Below are 18,846 nucleotides of genomic sequence, written 5' to 3' on the forward strand. Positions count from 1 at the left end.
TAAATAAATTCATGTGCTATTAAAATAGAATTAAAATGTCAAACATTGCACAAATGCAAACTATTCTCAAATAACTAGATACCTGCATGTATCAAATTATGTTTGTGATAACCATTGTGCGAATTAAGCTTTTTGCTTTGGAAAGGGGGGGGATGCCCTCTCATTGGTGTATTTTGTATTGGGAGGTAGGTTTTTGGGGGAATTTTTAAATTTCTGCATGTTACCAGTCAGTAAACGAAACTATTGCCTCCCTAAGTACCTCAGAACGTTGCTTCTAACCTAGGTCATTGAATCTTATGGTAACATTTACACATAATTTAGAAACAGTATATTTACATTCTAAGAAAACCCAAACTCGTGCACAAAACGAGCTATCGAACTAGTAACACTGAAAACTTGACCAAATTTGTTCCACTACCTACAAGTCTATTGTGAAAACTTTAACACACGTAAATTATCAACAATATGCCATGAAAAATTAAGTGGAAAACAGCCTGCTATGTCTTGGCTCTGTGAATTGCTCAGTTGCAGAATGGCATCCTCCTTTCATTCACAATGGAAATATCTGATGGCTAGACCATTAATGGATATGAATGATTTTTCAATTGTGTTCATTACATAGTTAAGAAATGATATACTGTATGCTTTCAATTAAATTTTATTTAAGGGGGTAAAAACATCCCTGGCAGGGATAAGTATAATTTTCTTTCGTCAGGGATAACATGTTTTTTTTTTTGGGGGGGGCATCCTTGTCATCCCCTGTTAATTCGCACACTGGTGATAACTCATGCTATTCTCACTAGAGAACTAACTGCTGTTCTGAATACTTACGCATAATGTTTATTCTGATGCACTTTGCTTGAAATTTTGATTAAGAAATATTAGTAAAATGTAACAGCAATAAATGAAAAGTTAATGATAAATAGTGAGCCAACATAATATAAGAAACTATGTAGCAAGAAAACATTGTCAAAAACTACCTACTGTAACTTATATATGCCACATCTTGAAACAAATGAGATTACCAGAATTCGAGTGGAAAGTTGCAAACACTAAGTTGAACACTTATTGTTAATACTTTAGTAAGCATATGATTGGCATATGAAATAAGTATATGGAAGACATTCTTCAGAATAATTTTATTTTTCAAGATTTGTATACTTTTGCATAATTTACAAATAAAAGCACAATGATGCACAATTTTTATAGTCTGTTCTAAAGCATTCACCCATAATACTGGATGATATGAACTATCAAACTAAATCTTTTCATATTGATTCAACATTTGACTCACTTTACAGTGCATAAACAGTATACTGTAGTCTGCTGCCAATGTAAATATTCATAGTTGTAACATTACAAAAAATATACATTGGTGTATTATGTTTGGAATCTAAGATAATAATACTTTTCATTGTACATTACACAGTATGTACAGATCTTTAATGTTTTCTTGTTCTCAGCAGTATGCAAAGAATAACAGTAATTTGGTAGATTCCACACATAACAAATATTAAATGCAGGTATTTTGAACAGTGTGTGTGTATGTGTGTGTACTTATATACAAAATGTACTTTTTATGAACACTAACATAAAGCAATCCCCTTTTCGATGGGATTTAATATTTTTTTGCAGGCCAGCTGGTAATGTTTAATACCTACACAGCATACTCTACTTACTGAATAATGTAATGCAAATGTACACATTTTCACATGAAGTTTCTATCTCAATGTAACAAAAACTATTCACAATCATCATTTACAGGTATATTATGTATATATCACTATCCATTTCTTGGATACAAGTATGTGAAACTGTACCTCAAAAATGGCTTTCTTTCATTTAGTATTGGAATCAAAAGCAAATATTATTGCACTATATTCAGTACCAGACTCACCAATTGAATTAAAACCACTATTATTAGCTTCATTTTTCTTTGATCTCTTGCACCTAATCATCCAGATTAAGAAGAATCATTACGTAACCCATTATTTCCTTAGCAACAAATTAGCTTTCCAAACACGATATCACACTCCGTTGAGAAGACCCGAGGGAGGCTGAAGAAGATCACGGTATTGAAGAAGTGCTTCTCGCAACGAACGTGACACTTGAGCGGATGCAGTAGTTGTACAATCCACGAGGTACGGATACAGCCCTATTAATTGTTCCCATGCTGAACGATCCACTTTCCCAGTTGGAGCCTTTTTCAGGGAAACAACCAACGTGGCAATAGCTTTAAGTACAAAAGATATTTCTGATAATCTGTAACGTGGCAAAGGGCATTTACCACTTTTGCGTTCATCCTCCACATACTGGTGTAAGACTTCTTGGAAACGGTGCAGGAGAGCCGTAACCGCAAGATGGCCAGCAAGCCCTTCATCTACTTTATTCAGTTCATTAACATCAACACCATCTAGCAGAGAAAACTGTAATAAGGTCTCAAAACAAGTCTTTGCGAACTCCTCGCGAAGGTTCTGACCTGCTTCGGAATTCACAGGACTTGTAGCAGAGTGGATCGATCCTTTATTCAACAGTACTACCACTTTTAGCACAAACTCTTTTGGTATGGCATGACAGTGAGGCAGTACTTCATCACGTAATAATTCAATAACTTGACAATCAACAGCTTCATCCGACTGCATTTCCTCTGGACTTCGTTCGGCAACAGGAACGGTCTTTGGGAACAAAAAATGATCCAGCGTAACAGCAAGTTCTGTCCACATTCCGTCGAAGTGTTTCGGATGCTTCCTAGCCAATGGCAACCCTGTATGCAACACAGCCAACAAACTCGTAACAGCTAACTTCCATGTCGTGGGAGAGGGGCAGCCGTATTTCATTCCTAGCGGAACACGAAGCGCTTCTACTATATTCTGCAGCACATTTGCTTCGATCACTGGGGTCTCATTGGCTGTCTTTTGATACAAGCTGACAACCATACTCAGGGCTTTTTCACCAAAAGGAACATAATTCATCGTAACCCAATCGGCAGGGGCACTTTTCAACTGTGACACACTCTTTGTTTCTAATTTACCATACGGAGGTGCTTGGCAAGCAAATTTACTAAATACTATTAACTGATTAAATATAGATGAAATCATGTCTTTTAAGTTATCAGCTCCTGACAGAGCTTCTTTCTGCAAAAGCTCCATGCAATGCAATACTCCTTCCTGCAAAGGTGTTAGAATTACTTCGGTAAGAGACGGTAAAATAAATGGTGACGCATCACCATGAACTGGCACAGCCACGGCATTCTGCAAAACAGTGCAGAGTTTTTGCAGGTCGGAGGCTGAAAAATAATTCCTTATATGTTGAAAAACAGCAGGGAAGATCTGAACCAACGCTGTGAGGAACGGCTGAGAAGGAATATACAACTCATCTCTACTCTCAGCTGCTGTCGGAGGTGCAGTGCTCTCACTGCCGATATTCAGCCACACTTTCCATGCAACAATCCACATATCTTTTTCTTCTTCTTGTGAATCAGCTATGCCAGTAACAAATACCGGAGTATTTCCGGATTCACTTACTTTGTTGTTGTACAAAATTTCTTGGAAAGCTTTCAACGCAGCTAAAGACACCTCATTATTTTTGTTCAGGGCTGAATTTTCAATGAATTCCAACAACAGAGACCATGCTCGTGGGAAATCCCCCAAAGTCTGAAGCAATTGTCTTTTAGTGTTAAAAACTCTCGCTACTCCTGACAATGTCAAAACTTGAGTCTCTGCCCATTGCTTTTGTGCGGTGTTTCTTGAATGGTGAATTAAAATATTACCACCAGTATCTACTTTTTCACTGCTGGCGGAACTTGAAAGTGTCCTCACTTTATCCAACAAGGGAAAAAGAACCTGCCACAAAACTGCCTGCCATGTTGGTTGATGCAACAGGCCACCATGCGCAGCCACAGTTGAAAACAAAGTCTGTCCTGCAGACTTCCTGACAGCTGGCCTTGAATCTACACACAAGTCACCTAACCTTGCATAAAGGCACATCCAAAGTTTGTCGAAAGGAGGCATGTTTGGTGTCCCTGGGAAATCGGGAAAAACTGTATTGTCACCACATAAAGACTGGCACAGCTTTTCTTGGTTCTGATAGAAGTAATCTGATATGTTCCACATTAAACCCACAGCAGTCAAAGAAATGTTCAATTCTTGGGTCTGAGATCCGAACTTTGCTGCAGTGTCTACACAGAGTGGCAGACATCGCCAAGGCATAACGGGAAGGAAATCTGTCACCACCAGCTGTAGGCACTGAAAGGCAATTCGTATAAGGTTATCACCGTGATGGTCCGAGACTGCACCAATTATACCAAGAACAAGTGGCCAGCCATGCGAAAGTGTTTCACCAGCACCATGAAGCACCTGTAGAACACATTCCAACTGCCGCTGCCTAACATCACCGTGTGGAACCGAAGACAGTTCTGATAATGGACCCAGTAGAAGTGTCTGCAGCTTTTGATTTTCTCTCAAGGGAGGCTGATACTTGTGCTGGAGTGCTGCCTTCACTAAATAGGTCACTGCTTCTACGCCCCACTCTCTCATTCGAATGTGAGGGTGCTGGCAGACTTCAAGTAAATGATTGGTCAGAGGTCGCCACAACACTTCCACCCGAGGTAAATTTACCAATCCAGTTTCCAACAACTTTGCTACAGCAAACAAAGATGGCTCTCTGTTCGAATATGCCAATTCCATGGCTTCGTGAGAAAGTTTACACAAGGCATCTATAAGGTGATGCAATGCTACGTCATCTAGGTACTGACTTGACTCAAACAAGCGACTCAACATTGTAGACAGCACAGGCAAATCAGCCATCACAGCTGTGGTAATGACAGCATTTGGATCCGCTGTACTGCGACCTGCTTTGAGACTACCTCCGGTAGATGGTTTCAAGCCTAGTATCCAAACTAAATGCTGCAAAGTGGTTAACACCAGATGCCAAGCAGTGCCCAATATGCCACCGTGGCAATGGGCAAGGCTCAATAAAGCTCTCATGCATTGCAGGTTCTTTGCTGTCAACATAACAGGTCCTTGTTGTGCGCCAATAGGAAGAGATGCTGTAGGAAGGGGAGTACCCACAGCTACTACTTGCTGACGATACTCGGTCTCACCGTAAGAACTTAGGTTATACTGAGAGTTCATATCCTGACTACCTGTCCTTGAATGACTTCTAACTGATCCAGCACCCTGAGGTGCAGCGTTAAGAACCGTTAGAGCATAGTGCGGTGGCAGTGAAGCTTTGCATATGGCAGTTATGAAAGCATCTCTAGGTGTGTGAAGTTCCAGCTTTCCACACAGACTTGCATATATCTGAATTGCTTTCAACACATTTTCAGACGTTGATTCATCTGTGCTGGCATCAATAAGAGGGCTGAGGGCTGCTAAAAGACCACACCAACTCGACATAATCAACTGGCTGTGAAGTTTTCTTTCATCTGGGGTAGCATTGTAATCTTTACTTGTTGTTTGTTCGTTTCCGTTAGGGGTAATGCCTTCGATCGTTAACGAAATGGATCGAATAATATCCAGCAGGCATGCATATGCTACTGAAATACCGTAACCATCGGGTATGGATGGGGGTTCTATTTTATCTAGCATTTCTAAATATGTTGCTTTTGCTTGGCCACTGGTAAAGGTTACAATAACTGGCAGCCACACACCTCTCGAGTAAAATCCTGGTTGCGGGGAGACTCCGGGACCAACTGGCATTCCTGCAAGTAGAGCTGGGGGCTGACCCTGAGTGAGCGTTACTGCAGCTCCAAGACTACTTTGACCCATAAGCTGTGGATTTACAAATAACGACTGCACGTAAGCCCCAAGAGAATTGACTATATCTTGAAATATGTTTGTTGCATGCATTTTCAAGTCGTAGCATTCACAGAATGATTTTAAAAGATCAGGCTGCACTGTCATCTTGTGAAGAACTTCTAACGCGAGTGACCGCTGCCATACAGGTTTATCTGGATCTAAAAACTTGACAATAAGAGACAAAAATATTTCACATTCTGTAATAAGAAGGCTGTGGTATTTTTGTATAAGTATAGAAACAACTCGCAAAAGCCGCATGCTTATTGGAAAGTATGGTTTGTCCAATGGGGTAGCCTGCTGCACACTCGCAGGCAGCGAGTTGCGATACTTAATGTTTGGAGAGAACAGCTTTATAACTAATGCACAAACTCTCTCCTTCAGTAAAAAACTGAATTCCGGGTGTTCAAAAAATACAGAAGAAAAACTAGTAAGCACAGACTCTAGAAGCTCTAAACCAAAAGTTCTTGTCATTTCTGTCATACCTATCAACCAATATGGCTGATCGGCATTTACTAATTGCACCAAATCTTGAAACATCAAATATGCATCTGCAGCACAAGGCCTCAGTCCCTTTGGAGGAATGTTACTTGGAACTTTCAATTCTTCCAAGTTCACTTCTCTAGGGCCAGACTCCTTTGTTTTGAAATAAGCATCTTCACCAACAACACGTTCAAACACTAGAGACACTAGCTGCCTCACTGTAGCACCTGCTGTATTAATTGTGGTTGAATCCTTCGTGAAATGAAGTCGAAAACACAACACCAAGTTTCTTGCAAGTATATCACCATGAACAATTGTATTGGTTGTCAGAAGCAATGTCACTGTCTGCAACACTTTCACCTCCTCCACACCAGCCTCCATCAAAATCCACAATGTGTCGGTTACAAAGCGTGCTCCTTTCTGATCTATAGCTTTCTGGGTCGTTAGCCTTTGCATTATGCTTAAACAAGTCCTAACTATCTTTGGATCTTTCGTTTCACATCCTTGCACTAATGGATACAATACTTGGTTGACAATGTAAAATATTGGTGTCTGTGGATTTGATGCTGCATTTCGTAATTTCACTATTCCTTCCTCACATGACTCTCTGATTTGTGGATATTTCTTCTTCGTTTCAATTGACAAATTTTTCAAGTCATTTTGCAAAACCTCCAGAAACTTCTGGGCTGCTTCGTTCCCTGTTGTTCCACTTACACCTGCCATAGTGTACGATATTGTGCATAGGATATATCTAGTGAAGATAGTTAAGGAAAATACAATATATTTCAAAATAAAGATTTATCACTATGTGTTTATTAAAAATAATACACAGATTTCAAAATTCTTACATTACAAGTTTTCTGACTTGCACACATTGGATGATTTTAAGAAAGCATACAGGAGAATGAAAGCACTTGAAAGTTTGGAAATTAATGTGAATTTGTGTTTGAAGTTCGTGAAGCATGATTATTCCATTATTTCTCTTAGAACAACCATAGACAAGAGAAATAATGCATACATACAACAAAAAGTGATTATTCCAGTTTTAAATCATGGGAAACAGTAATTATGAGACAATTTCATATTGTAGAATGCAAAAGTTGTTGCTGCTCCTAAATTTAGCTGGATTTTTTTTTCCATTTTACGAAGTGTTACACACATGTAAAGAAAAAGGAGGAACTGTGGAAATGCTATGGCAATCTCATATGACCAACCTAACCTACTCAAGTCACTATTTTAGAAGGTGAACTGTATTTGTTTGACTTAAGAAATGTTGTCTCATATAGAGTTTGCCAGGGTACATTGTGTTCTGTGGTAAACTTGACACTGACACATCTTACTCTTCTCGTTGGTTGCTTTCGCTAAAATTGCTAGTTTCCAGGGAGGAAATTGAGGATTTTAGATAATGTTGCCTTATAAGTTTCCTGAAACACAGGATTAGGGTAGCTACTGGTTTCTCCAATTTTCTTCTTACTGTCTAATGCTTAAGATCCACGTTTCCACATTTTTTCTCAGGCAATCCCAGGAATTAAAACACTAACGAGGGGGTTGAAAAAGGTTAAAGGATGGAAAATAAAATATGAAAGCAAGATCGTGCTGAATTATGGGATGACATCTTGTTGGTGGTATTCTGCTTCAGTGAACAAGTCAAGAAAATGGTGCTTCCTGTGATAGGATAGGCGAGAGTGGAGTTTGAATTTGTTTTTAAGCTCACTTTATGAACAGAAAGGCTAAATGGGGCTTGACTTACAGTTAAAATTGAATCTGAACTATTATGCCAGGTACAGAAAAAAAATTTAAAAATCAAAATGTAAAATTAAGTAATCAGTTTGTTTTCTTTGGAAGAAACAAATTGTGGTGGCAACTATCTTTTGTTTTTTTGGCTCAAGTTCGTTTTCTTCTATTGTGATTTCATCATGCTACAAATGCAATTTTACTGCAGAGTTTTAGCGATTACTTAAGATTTTGTTCAATATATGCTTTTGTAGTTAGGTTAGGCAGGCCAGGTTTAGTTGTTTTAGCATTAACATAAAATACCTAAATGCATTCTACTAAGGTTCTAATTTTACTTCTACATTAATTCCCACTAGGCTACGATAATTACATTGTCCATGGGAAGCATGCATGCTTGCGTAAGTTAATATGACATCAAACTCGCACACAAACCAGTGAACAAAATAGCCAGTGCCCTAAGCAAACACAAGAGATCATTCCTTTCCCCACTAGACAACCTAGGTGTATATGATGCCCAGTGTGAGTGCAACTAACATTACATTGGCAGATTCATCACATCTGTCAACAAGCGCATACAACAGCACTTAATGGACGCAAAAAAAAATCCCAACCCACTACCAGACTACTAAGGCACCTCAAGTTCAACAAACACAGGATCCAAAAAGTTTCAGTTAGGCATACATCGCACACCCTAATTGACACCAAAATCAAAGAGACGCATGCAATTATGCACTTTCCGCATGAGCTGAACATCAACAGCGGTCAGGCTGATCATGTTTGGCTCCTGCTATTACAACAACACAAACCCATAATGCGCAGCAGATGAAATGGCTACACCAGCACCCCTAGCGGTAATCGAGGAAACAACAGGAACCGGAAGTCAACCTAACAGTAAAGTATTCAGTTCCCAAGGATGGTGGCAGAGGGCACTGAAATTAATAGAACATTTACAAGTAAGTTTTGCGGATATATCTTGTGTAACTCGTTTACGTCTTATATTATCAACAGCGTTGTTTATTCCCCTTAACATGAAGTAATTTTTAAGTTGTTTTTTTCAACATAAATAACTTTTTCGAAATCCAAACACTGCTTATTACTTTAAAGGTGGTTCAAATTTCATTTGACAATGATTGCCAAAATTCTACGATAATTAGTCTCCCTGCTAGGAGAATTTGAATAATAATAATAATAATAATAATGGGAACTATTACTCCCCCCCCCAAATAGCAGTTCAGATTGTTTTATGCTGTTTTTCAAAATCTCTTAGCAGAAACACTAACTATTGTAGGACTTTGGCAATCATTGTCACACGATATTTGAACCTTCCTTAAAGTATTTAGCAGTGTTTGGATTTCGGAAAAGTACTTCTTAGTGTTGATAAAAATATTTTAAAAATACCTTACACAACAATGTCTCCTCCCGATACGCAAGGATTCTCCGTTCATGGAAGCGAAAGGAAGTATCGTAAAGTACTGCTGAGGTAATTTAGAACGTTACGGAAACTAATTAGAACAGTTATCTCCTGAAAGAACCACAAATTATGTGAAAAATAAGATGTTAGACGTACCTTGCTAAAAACTCACCATATCGCAAACTTCATGCATGACACAGACTACAACCTCTAGCTGTTCCTCTCTCCCCGGATGTTCACAGGAGATTCAAAGGGGTTTCATGTTTGAGAGAAACAGTAGTGAGATCTAGTAGTAAGTAGGGGTGTGTGACACAGAATTTTTTGGGTCAGGATGAGAAATTTTTAAAATCCCGACATTCGGAACGGGAAAAATTTGCAATTTCCCGACAGTCAGGAAATTTTCAAGACAGGAAACGTTCAAAATTCCCCGAAACTCTGGAAATCTCGAATTCTACACAACATTTTCACCTTATATGATCGTTTTTGCATTTCTGATACACAAGCTAACAATTTCCGATAAGTTCCAGACATTTACAATGCAAAAAAAAGTCGACAATTAACTTTTAAAAATGACAAGTTGCTTTTTCAGAGCTAAAAAAAAAAAAAAAATTGACCCCCATTCCGGGCTCCGCACCTGGGGTAATTGGCCTACCGCTACCCCGACTTTTTCTATAGAGTCCCTTTAAAGGCATGTTAGAACCTGCCCAACACTAATATCCATGATGTAAGCCCTGAAAAACCGTAATAACATTACTTAGGTAAGGAATTTTAATATTACAGAAATGTAACTTTCGTAGCATGTAGATCTCTGAAAATTTCCTTCCACCCTAGTTAAAAAAAACTTTCTTAGAAGAACCTGGAAAAATATCTGTAGCCCCATTTGGATGTTTCCCTTCGCATAAAAATTTTCCGAATCCTCGATTTGATATGGGACTGAATCAGTTAACCGATGCCGAAAACCCCTTCGTACCTCACGGATGTGACCCACACAGGAGCGGAAGTTCATCCGAAAGACGATAGTAAACAAATGGCTGTTGTCAACAATAGGATTACATAGGAGTATATGGAAGTGGAAAACCTGTGTCAACAAAACACCCAGTAAGATATTTTCCTGTAGTTTACGGTTATTACAAGCACAAGAAAACAGTTTTTCGTTGTAACGTTTCAGGAGAACACACACTCCCTTCATCAGACATTTATTTTCATTTTGGTATAATTTAACAATACAGGGAATTTATCCAATTTGTTTAAAATTTGGGATACTTACTAATTTGGGCCTCGTAATCACGAATCTGCACTTAAAATTTGGCGCTTACTTGGGGGCAAGTGAATCCGGCCAATTTCTAACATACCTTTAACAGGGACTCTATAGATATAGGCGGGGCCACGATAGCGGTTGGGGGCAGTAGGTCAATTACCCCAGGGGCGGAGCCCGGAATCGACGGGCAATTTGGAAATCGAGGGTGTGGATATAAGAACTTAATTTAGATTATTTTGCTATTTCCACGTGTGAGCGCCAAATTTTGACTGCAGATTCATGATTAGGGGGCCAAAATTAGTGAGTATGCCGAATTTCAAACAAAATGGAGAAATTTCCTGTATTGTAAATTCGCTCCTTCATTTTGACTAAAGATACAGTTATAACAAAATATAAATAAATGTGTGATGAAGGGAGCGTGTGTTCTCCTGAAACGTCACAACGAAAAACTGTCTTCTTATGCTTGTAATAACCGTAAACTACAAGAAAATAATTCGGTACTAATTTACTATTCATCGGACAGATTTCTTCATTTTTTCACAAGAAACTACTTACTATAATAATTTCCTGTAGCATTGTCCAACATCTGGAAGGTGTTTTGTGCGATGTGGGAATGTTTCATAGAGGAAATTCATGTTCTTTGTTGAAAATTAATTCTCTGACGGACAATAGCCTTTGGCGCGTACACCTTCGTACATCATCACAGGTCGTGATTGTGTTTTGTTCATGTTCATTGGGTATCCAGTGTGTCGAACTGTCTGTGTTTGCAACGAAAGTTAGACACATGACGTGTCGTGGATGCGTGGTGAAATTCATACCGGGTGTGGAAGATCCAGTGGATTTTTTTTTATAACAGTATGGTATAGTGAAAACACATTTCACTAGTTTACTTCCTAATTATTTACATTTGTACTTACCTATTATGCATAGCGGAACATTTTTGAACGTGGGATTTTGCTTCTTACACTGAAAAAAGCGTAATTTTTTCACATTACAAGTATTTATTGTTCATTGCTAATTCGCTTTCGTTACACACAATATGGCGGGCAAATCTTGACTCACGTTGTCTATCGTCAGCTGTGTGCAGTGTTTCCAAACTTATTAACTGAAAAATGCCACACAAACTATTCGCAGAAGGTTTTTAAGCGAAAATTGATCCACAAACCATTCACGGAAGGTTAGGTTCAGTAAGGTTAGGCACAGAAAATTAAATTTGAAAAAAAAAAATTCACAATGCAACCTTCACACGTCAGCTTGTAAAACTACCGCATGGTTGCTACACCAACAGGGAGTTACATAATCGAACGGACGGAACATTTGATTCACGTAGTCAGCGGTTATGGTTGCAAGAGCTATCGTGCATCGGAGATACATTTATGTCGAAAAATACACGATTTACCGGCCGAATAAGTGTTTTCACTATACCATACTGTTACCGATTTTTTAATTTAATTGAACATGGGATCGTGAAGAAAGGAAAGGAATGTCGAGAATGAGACAGTGAATGTAAGCTACTCGTTAGAAGGAATGGGCTGTGGGTATATGCCTAATATGACGTGTCGTGGATGCGTGGTGAAATTCAGGTAAGTTTTCCATATCCTGGAAATGGATTTCTTCAAATGTAAAAGTTTGGGGCTCATTTGGGGGCAGGTGACTCCGGACAATTTCTAACATGCCTTTAACAGGGACTCTATAGAGAAAGCCGGAGCGAGGCCACGGTAGTGGTAGGGGGCGGTAGGTCAATTACCCCAGGGGCGGAGCCCGGAATCTGTGGGAAATTTGGACTCAAAAATTTCAAACTAAAATAATTTTTTAGTTTAAATTTCCCACCGATTCCGGGACGCATAGCCCCAAAAACCAGTCACCCATAGCACCACGAAACATTACAATTTTCTTCGTAAAAAATGCAAAAAAAGTTATATATAAAAAAAATGGATCAGATGAGCTTTGTTCACAGGGATTTCTTGGGTTCCGAAGGTTGAAACACTGCATAATGAATGAAAATCGACAAAACACAAGCACAACGTGCGATAATGTAGGAAGGTGTACGCGCCATATTGTCTGTCAGGCAAGTGAAAAGACTACGAGAAAGAATTACTCGTAATGTGAAAAATTGCAATTACTTTGATAAAAAAAAAACGTCAATACACGTTAAGGAATGTTCCGCGAAGCAGATAGGTAAGTACGAATGTCAACAATTGACGAAACGAAGAAGTTATAGGTGTCCGATGGATAGTAAATATTTACCAATAATTCTACAATGCAAGCAAAGCGTACATACAAGAAAAACTATCACAAGAATTATGATTAGTAAATTGCATTTTTTTAAAAATCAAACAATTTTGTTTAAAGAAATTATAAGTTATTTGAAAACGTTATCAATAATGTGGAACAGTGATATCATTGGATAAATGTTTCATAAAAAAAAAACATTCACCCTCTAACGTGTTATGTTCGGATCAATGGCATGCAGGATATAGATGCAGTGCTTGAAGTGAGCTGTCCCATTATCACTATGTTAAACAATAGGAACATCGGTACTATTATCGTATGGGCAAAACACCTCCGAATCATATATTTCGGACTTCTTTACATTGCTAACGTGTTGCGGAACATTTCTTAAGGCGAAATAATGCATTTCTAACTAAGATAATGTTTATTTTCTCTATTTACGAGTACTTACTGTTACTTGTTGTTTCGAATCTGTAACACATTATGGCCGTGATAGCATACTGGTTTAGGGGGCGTTCTGAGTGTGTTTTGTCGATTTATGCAGTGGTGCAACCTCGTTCACCGGAAAATATCTACTTTCGTGCCCCTATTTGAAATTATGCTAATACGTCGCATTTACGTGTAGAACTTGTGAAATAACCTTGCGATTTACCACGTTCATTGTCCATCTTCCTTTCGCAATTCGGAACCATCTTTCTTTCGCAATTCGTTAATGCTCTTCCTTTACGCACAACACACTTGCAACCTTGAACATTGACGTCAGACGAGGAATGCCTACGTGGTTAGGTTAGGCCTGTTAGGTTAGGTTCCATTAGCATAAATACAAAGAAAAAATAATATTTTCGCTAAGAGACTCGTTACCTTTGTATTGCCTAACATGAAAAAGGTCTCTCCTGTGACGTCAGAACACAATGTTGCTAGGGTGTTGTGCGATAAGTGACACCCATTCGGGTCGGAATCATCTTTCTTTCGAAATTTGTTAATGCTCTTCCTTTACGCACAACCATCTTGCAACCTTGAATATTGACGTCAGACGAGGAATGCCTACGTGGTTAGGTTAGGCCTGTTAGGTTAGGTTCCATTAGCATAAATACAAAGAAAAAATAATATTTTCGCTAAGAGACGCGTTACCTTTGTATTGCCTAACATGAAAAAGGTCTCTCCTGTGACGTCAGAACACAATGTTGCTAGGGTGTTGTGCGATAAGTGACACCCATTCGGGTCGGAACCATCTTTCTTTCGAAATTTGTTAATGCTCTTCCTTTACGCACAACCATCTTGCAACATTGAATATTGACGTTAGACGAGGAATGCCTACGTGGTTAGGTTAGGTTCCATTAGCATAAATACAAAGAAAAAATAATATTTTCGCTAACAGACGCGTTATCTTTGTATTGCCTAACATGAAAAAAAACTTTCCTGTGACGTCAGAACACAATGTTGCTACAGTGTTGTGCGATAAGTGACACCCATTCGGGTCGGAACCATCTTTCTTTCGTAATTCTCTTCCTTCCAACCTTGAATATTGACGTCAGACGTGAGACGATGAATGCCTACGTGGTTAGGTTAGGCCTGTTAGGTTAGGTTCCATTAGCATAATTACAAAGAAAAAATATAAAAAAACTCTCTCCTGTGACGTCGGAACACAATGTTGCTACAATGTTTTGCGATAAGTGACAACATTCGAAAAAAATGGCTTGTTCCGAACTCGACAGGTGGTTCTAGTGAAAACACGGCGAGGCTGAAACACTGGCTACGGGGTTGCATCGTCTTAACACACGGAACATTGCACTCTCATGCAAAAAGCAAATGGCGTAAGGAGAAACAGCGTGTCGGACAGAGATTTTCGCAGAAAACAACACGCATTCACATTAAAATGGATCAAATCTACATTCAGGAACTTCCAAAACGCTCAAGAAAATGATTTCCGTAAGTACTTTCTCCTGTAAATTTGAAGGAAATTTCAAGGAATCCGTTTTGCCCATACGATAATATTACCGGAACATCTCCCAAGCTAACATTTTCCACTTCAAGTGCTTTATAGATGAGTGTGTGCCACCTTACGTGCATGGGAGTGTCCAAAACTAGGATACTAGAAAATCAAACTTTACAACTAACGCTCAGTGCCACAGGCTTATATATAAAATGTATGGTTTCTCAGATCGACAGATTAACAATTCTATTTGCATTTCATTCGTTAAGGTTAAACTGAACTTTTTGCTATTAAAAAAAAAAAACACTTCCGTCCAGTCAATCGGCAGGTAAACGCCTTCCCAACTATAACTCCCATCATACGAGTCACCACACACATTTTTTTCATTTTATCGTTTATTCTAAATACATGAAAAGGATACAATCTCTTAAGTAGACATCAGCATTACCGGTGCCCGACCCAGCACCAGATCAGACGTCTTCAGCGACCTTAATTTGCTGAATAATACACAGGTGACGTAGCCAATGTTTCGAATTCGATGAACTGTCATCAATCCTGATAGAATTATCTCTGTACTAATGTAAACTTCAATGCTAGCTGAAGTAATGATTTGATAGGCGGCACAATATGTTCGCAACACTTTTGCTATACATTATTTGATTAATGAATACATTAGTTTCTTCGCCACTAGATAATCTGATCGTGAAATATACACCGTACTCACAGACTATCAACATCGAAAAATGTGCATCTAACATGGCGAATTGCGATAGTTGCAATCTATTTCTAATCTGTGGTTGCAATCGTAGAGTGATATTGGGGGCAAATTTTCTGGTCAGTGTTCATGTTCGCTTGGAGCGGGGCGGACTATTTAACAGCAGGGTTGGCAAAATTTGTGTTTTTTTTAAAAAGAACAAAACAAACTGTTTTTTTTTGTTTAAAACATGTTTTTTTTTGTTTTAAACATTGTTTTAAACATGAGTTAAAAAAACATGTTTTAAACATGTTTTAAACAAAACAAATACAACCTTTTCCCAGTAAATTATAGTTAAAGTCGTTAAAGGGAAAAAATACTCATTTTTATGAGTACATTGGCGACAAGGACAGTTTATTTTACCTTTGAAGATAAGGTTTACCATACTGCAGGGTAGGGGTGTGCGGTACAGAATTTTTTGGGTCGGGACGAGAAATTCTTTAAATCCCGACATTCGGGACGGGGAAAATTCTCAATTTCCCGAAAGAGTCGGAAAATTTTCGGGACGGGATGTGTTCGAAATTTCCCAAAGCTCTTGAAATCTCGAATTCTACCCGTAATTTCCATCTTAAGTGCTTGTTTTTGCACTTCTGGTACAAAACCACAATGCAGAGAACGTCTAGAATTGACGTCGTTTTAAAATGACCATTCGGAATTTCCAGACTGCTTGGGATCCCAAAAAGTCGGGAAGTCATTTCCGGAAGTCGGGATCTCGCACAACTCTACTGCAGGCATAGACGCCGACTCCATGGGGTTTGGGGGGGGGGGGTGTTGCATGAACTAGGGTAGTGGATGGAACGTTCGGGCTACAAAAGGCTCTCGCATGACATTCAGAACGAGATCATTGATATATTAGGGAGATCTGTTTTGCGCTCCGTGGTAGCAGATAATAAAAGTCGGGAATATTTTGCTATTATGGTTGACGAAACTTGTGACATATCCATCCGTGGACAATTAATATTCTGCATTCGAACTGTGAATAAAAAAATGATATTTTTGAGGAATTCATGGGCTTTTATTAGGGGTGTGCGGACGGGAAAAATTTTCAATTTCCCTACTGAGTCGGGAAATGTTCAAAATTTCCCCAAGTTCTGAAAATCTCGAATTATACACGTCATTTTCACTTTAAGTGATTTCTGGATTAAAAACTAACAATTTATGTCAAGTTCCAGAAATTAACAATGTAGAAAACGTCGAGAAATACGACATTTTCAAATGAGCATTCGGTATTTCCCGACTGTACGGGATCCCGAAAATTCGGGAAATCATTTCCCGAAGTCCGGATCGGAACGGTAAATTTTTTCCCGATCCCGATCCTGACTTTTCGGCGTCCCGCACACCCCTAGCTTTTATGAGATTCCGAATACTGAGGCCAAAACTTAAAAAAGGGAGATAGTGAGTCATTCATTAATTTATTTCAGTGATCAGAGCCCCCCCCAATAATTTTGACAAGTCGGTGCCCGTGACTGCAGGGACAAAAGTTGTGGGTAATAGCCCCCCTTTTTCCGCCACTACTGAAGTAGGTTAGGATTTATATTCATCTAAATTTCAAGAAGCTAAATATTATAGAATTACTATCCTCGTCCTGAAAAAATCACGGTGAAATATTTCCTGCTGCCTGAACAGTTTATATAGCAGAAAACAACCTGCAGTGTCATAATAGATTCTCCAGATGAATTTTTTCAAAGTACAAAATTATGTTACCAAAAGTAAGCATCTGCGCTTCATTCAGTTATACAGACCAATGAATCGTATCGCAAAAGAAAAAAAATCACGTCATGATCAAAATCACGTATTGTGCATTTAGATATTAGTTTCCATTTCAAGCTTCCACCAGTCTCAAACTTACAAGACAATACGAAACAAGGAACTGAGAGGTTTCGATTAGCCTAAAATTAAAAAGCTTTGTCCCGTGACGTCAGAACATAAGGTTGCTCAAGTGTTGTGCGATAAGTGAGACCTGTAAAGCACGGATTAATTGACACAGATTCAATGAAAAACAGGGTTGCCAAAAAAAATTATCACAGACTATAAAATATCTACCACCAATATGTGTTTTAAACACTTGTAAAAAAAACATGTTTAAAACACATTGTTTTAAACGTTTAAAACATTTGTAAAAAAAACAAAGCCGTGTGTTTTAAACGTTTAAAACAAGGTGTTTTAAACACTTTTGTTTTAAACATGCCAACCCTGTTTAACAGATTGATCTGTCCTCCTCATAACGAACAAAAGTAATATTTCTTACAAAATAAATTAATGAGTGGGACTCCCTTGGGGAATTTTTATGATGTTAGGTTTGGTTATATTAGCATAAATACACTTAAAATTTACGATTTATGCTAAGAGAACTAAACCTAGCTAGCCTAACTTAACAACAACTTATTAGACATTTAGCCATACAATAGCCTAACAGTATACAAGGACAACCATTTCCCATGACGTCAGAACGCAAGGTTGCTCTAGTGGTTTGCGATGACAGAGGCCGCGTCCGAATCGGCAGCAGATGTCACCTAGAGCACCGTTCCATCCGGGGACTCAGCCAACCTCCGTTGTCCGAATTCGCGGCAGACGTGGAGTCGGAGGGGAGAGCAGAGAGGAGCGACAGATGCACGCTTGAACTCGCTGTGACGCTGCGCTTGGCAGCCATATTCTAACTTTCACTTTGTACAGACAACATTTACTGATTGGATGATGTAAAACTCAGTTATACTTTAACATTTTATCGATAATACTGAATGCAGAAAAATTGTAAATGATGAAATAGCGTGTTACATTTTTAATATGAGTAGTAAATAGGTGGAAATGATTGTCATGTTTGTTTGGCGTCTGCCTTCTGCTTCAGTGCAATGCGCCTGCGCCCCAGAGCGCGGTGGGTGAAGTTCGAGCTGACACCTGGCGGGAAAAGTGACAACCGTACTACAAGGGGACATGCAGATTCGGACGACTTGGACGTGACTTCGACGGCACACGAGAGCAACGGGAGAGAACTGGACGGAGCGCTTGCCAATCCGGACACGGCCAGAGACCCAGAATTAGTCACAGCATATGGTCACAGGTATTGCTCGCCGAATTGTCCATGTCACTTTTCATTAAATTTTCTTTTGCGTCCGGCGTGTTTTTAAGAACTGGATTTTATATATGCTGGTACTTACAGAGTATGTTCACAGTTTTATATCAATTCTTGTAGCTCTCATTGCACAAGACAGATAATGCATGGTGGTGGGCAATTTGCTTGACAACATT

At 38.9% G+C, this 18,846-nt stretch overlaps 1 protein-coding gene across 1 annotated transcript; it reads right to left on the reverse strand.

Moving 5' to 3' along the window:
- Positions 1–1,124: 1,124 nt before the first annotated feature.
- mon2 (Mon2 homolog, regulator of endosome-to-Golgi trafficking) lies at positions 1,125–15,568 on the reverse strand. The gene is made up of 2 exons (XM_083135482.1): positions 15,268–15,568; positions 1,125–7,029 (listed from the first exon to the last, which is right to left on the reverse strand). The coding sequence occupies exon 2, from the start codon at positions 6,999–7,001 to the stop codon at positions 2,028–2,030; it is 4,974 nt and encodes a 1,657-aa protein (XP_082991608.1). The 5' UTR covers positions 7,002–7,029; positions 15,268–15,568; the 3' UTR covers positions 1,125–2,027.
- Between the last annotated feature and the right edge of the window lie 3,278 nt (positions 15,569–18,846).

This window comes from Lepisma saccharinum, chromosome 14 (genome assembly GCF_977018435.1).
Source record: "Lepisma saccharinum chromosome 14, izLepSacc3.1, whole genome shotgun sequence".
Lineage (NCBI taxonomy): Eukaryota > Metazoa > Arthropoda > Insecta > Zygentoma > Lepismatidae > Lepisma > Lepisma saccharinum.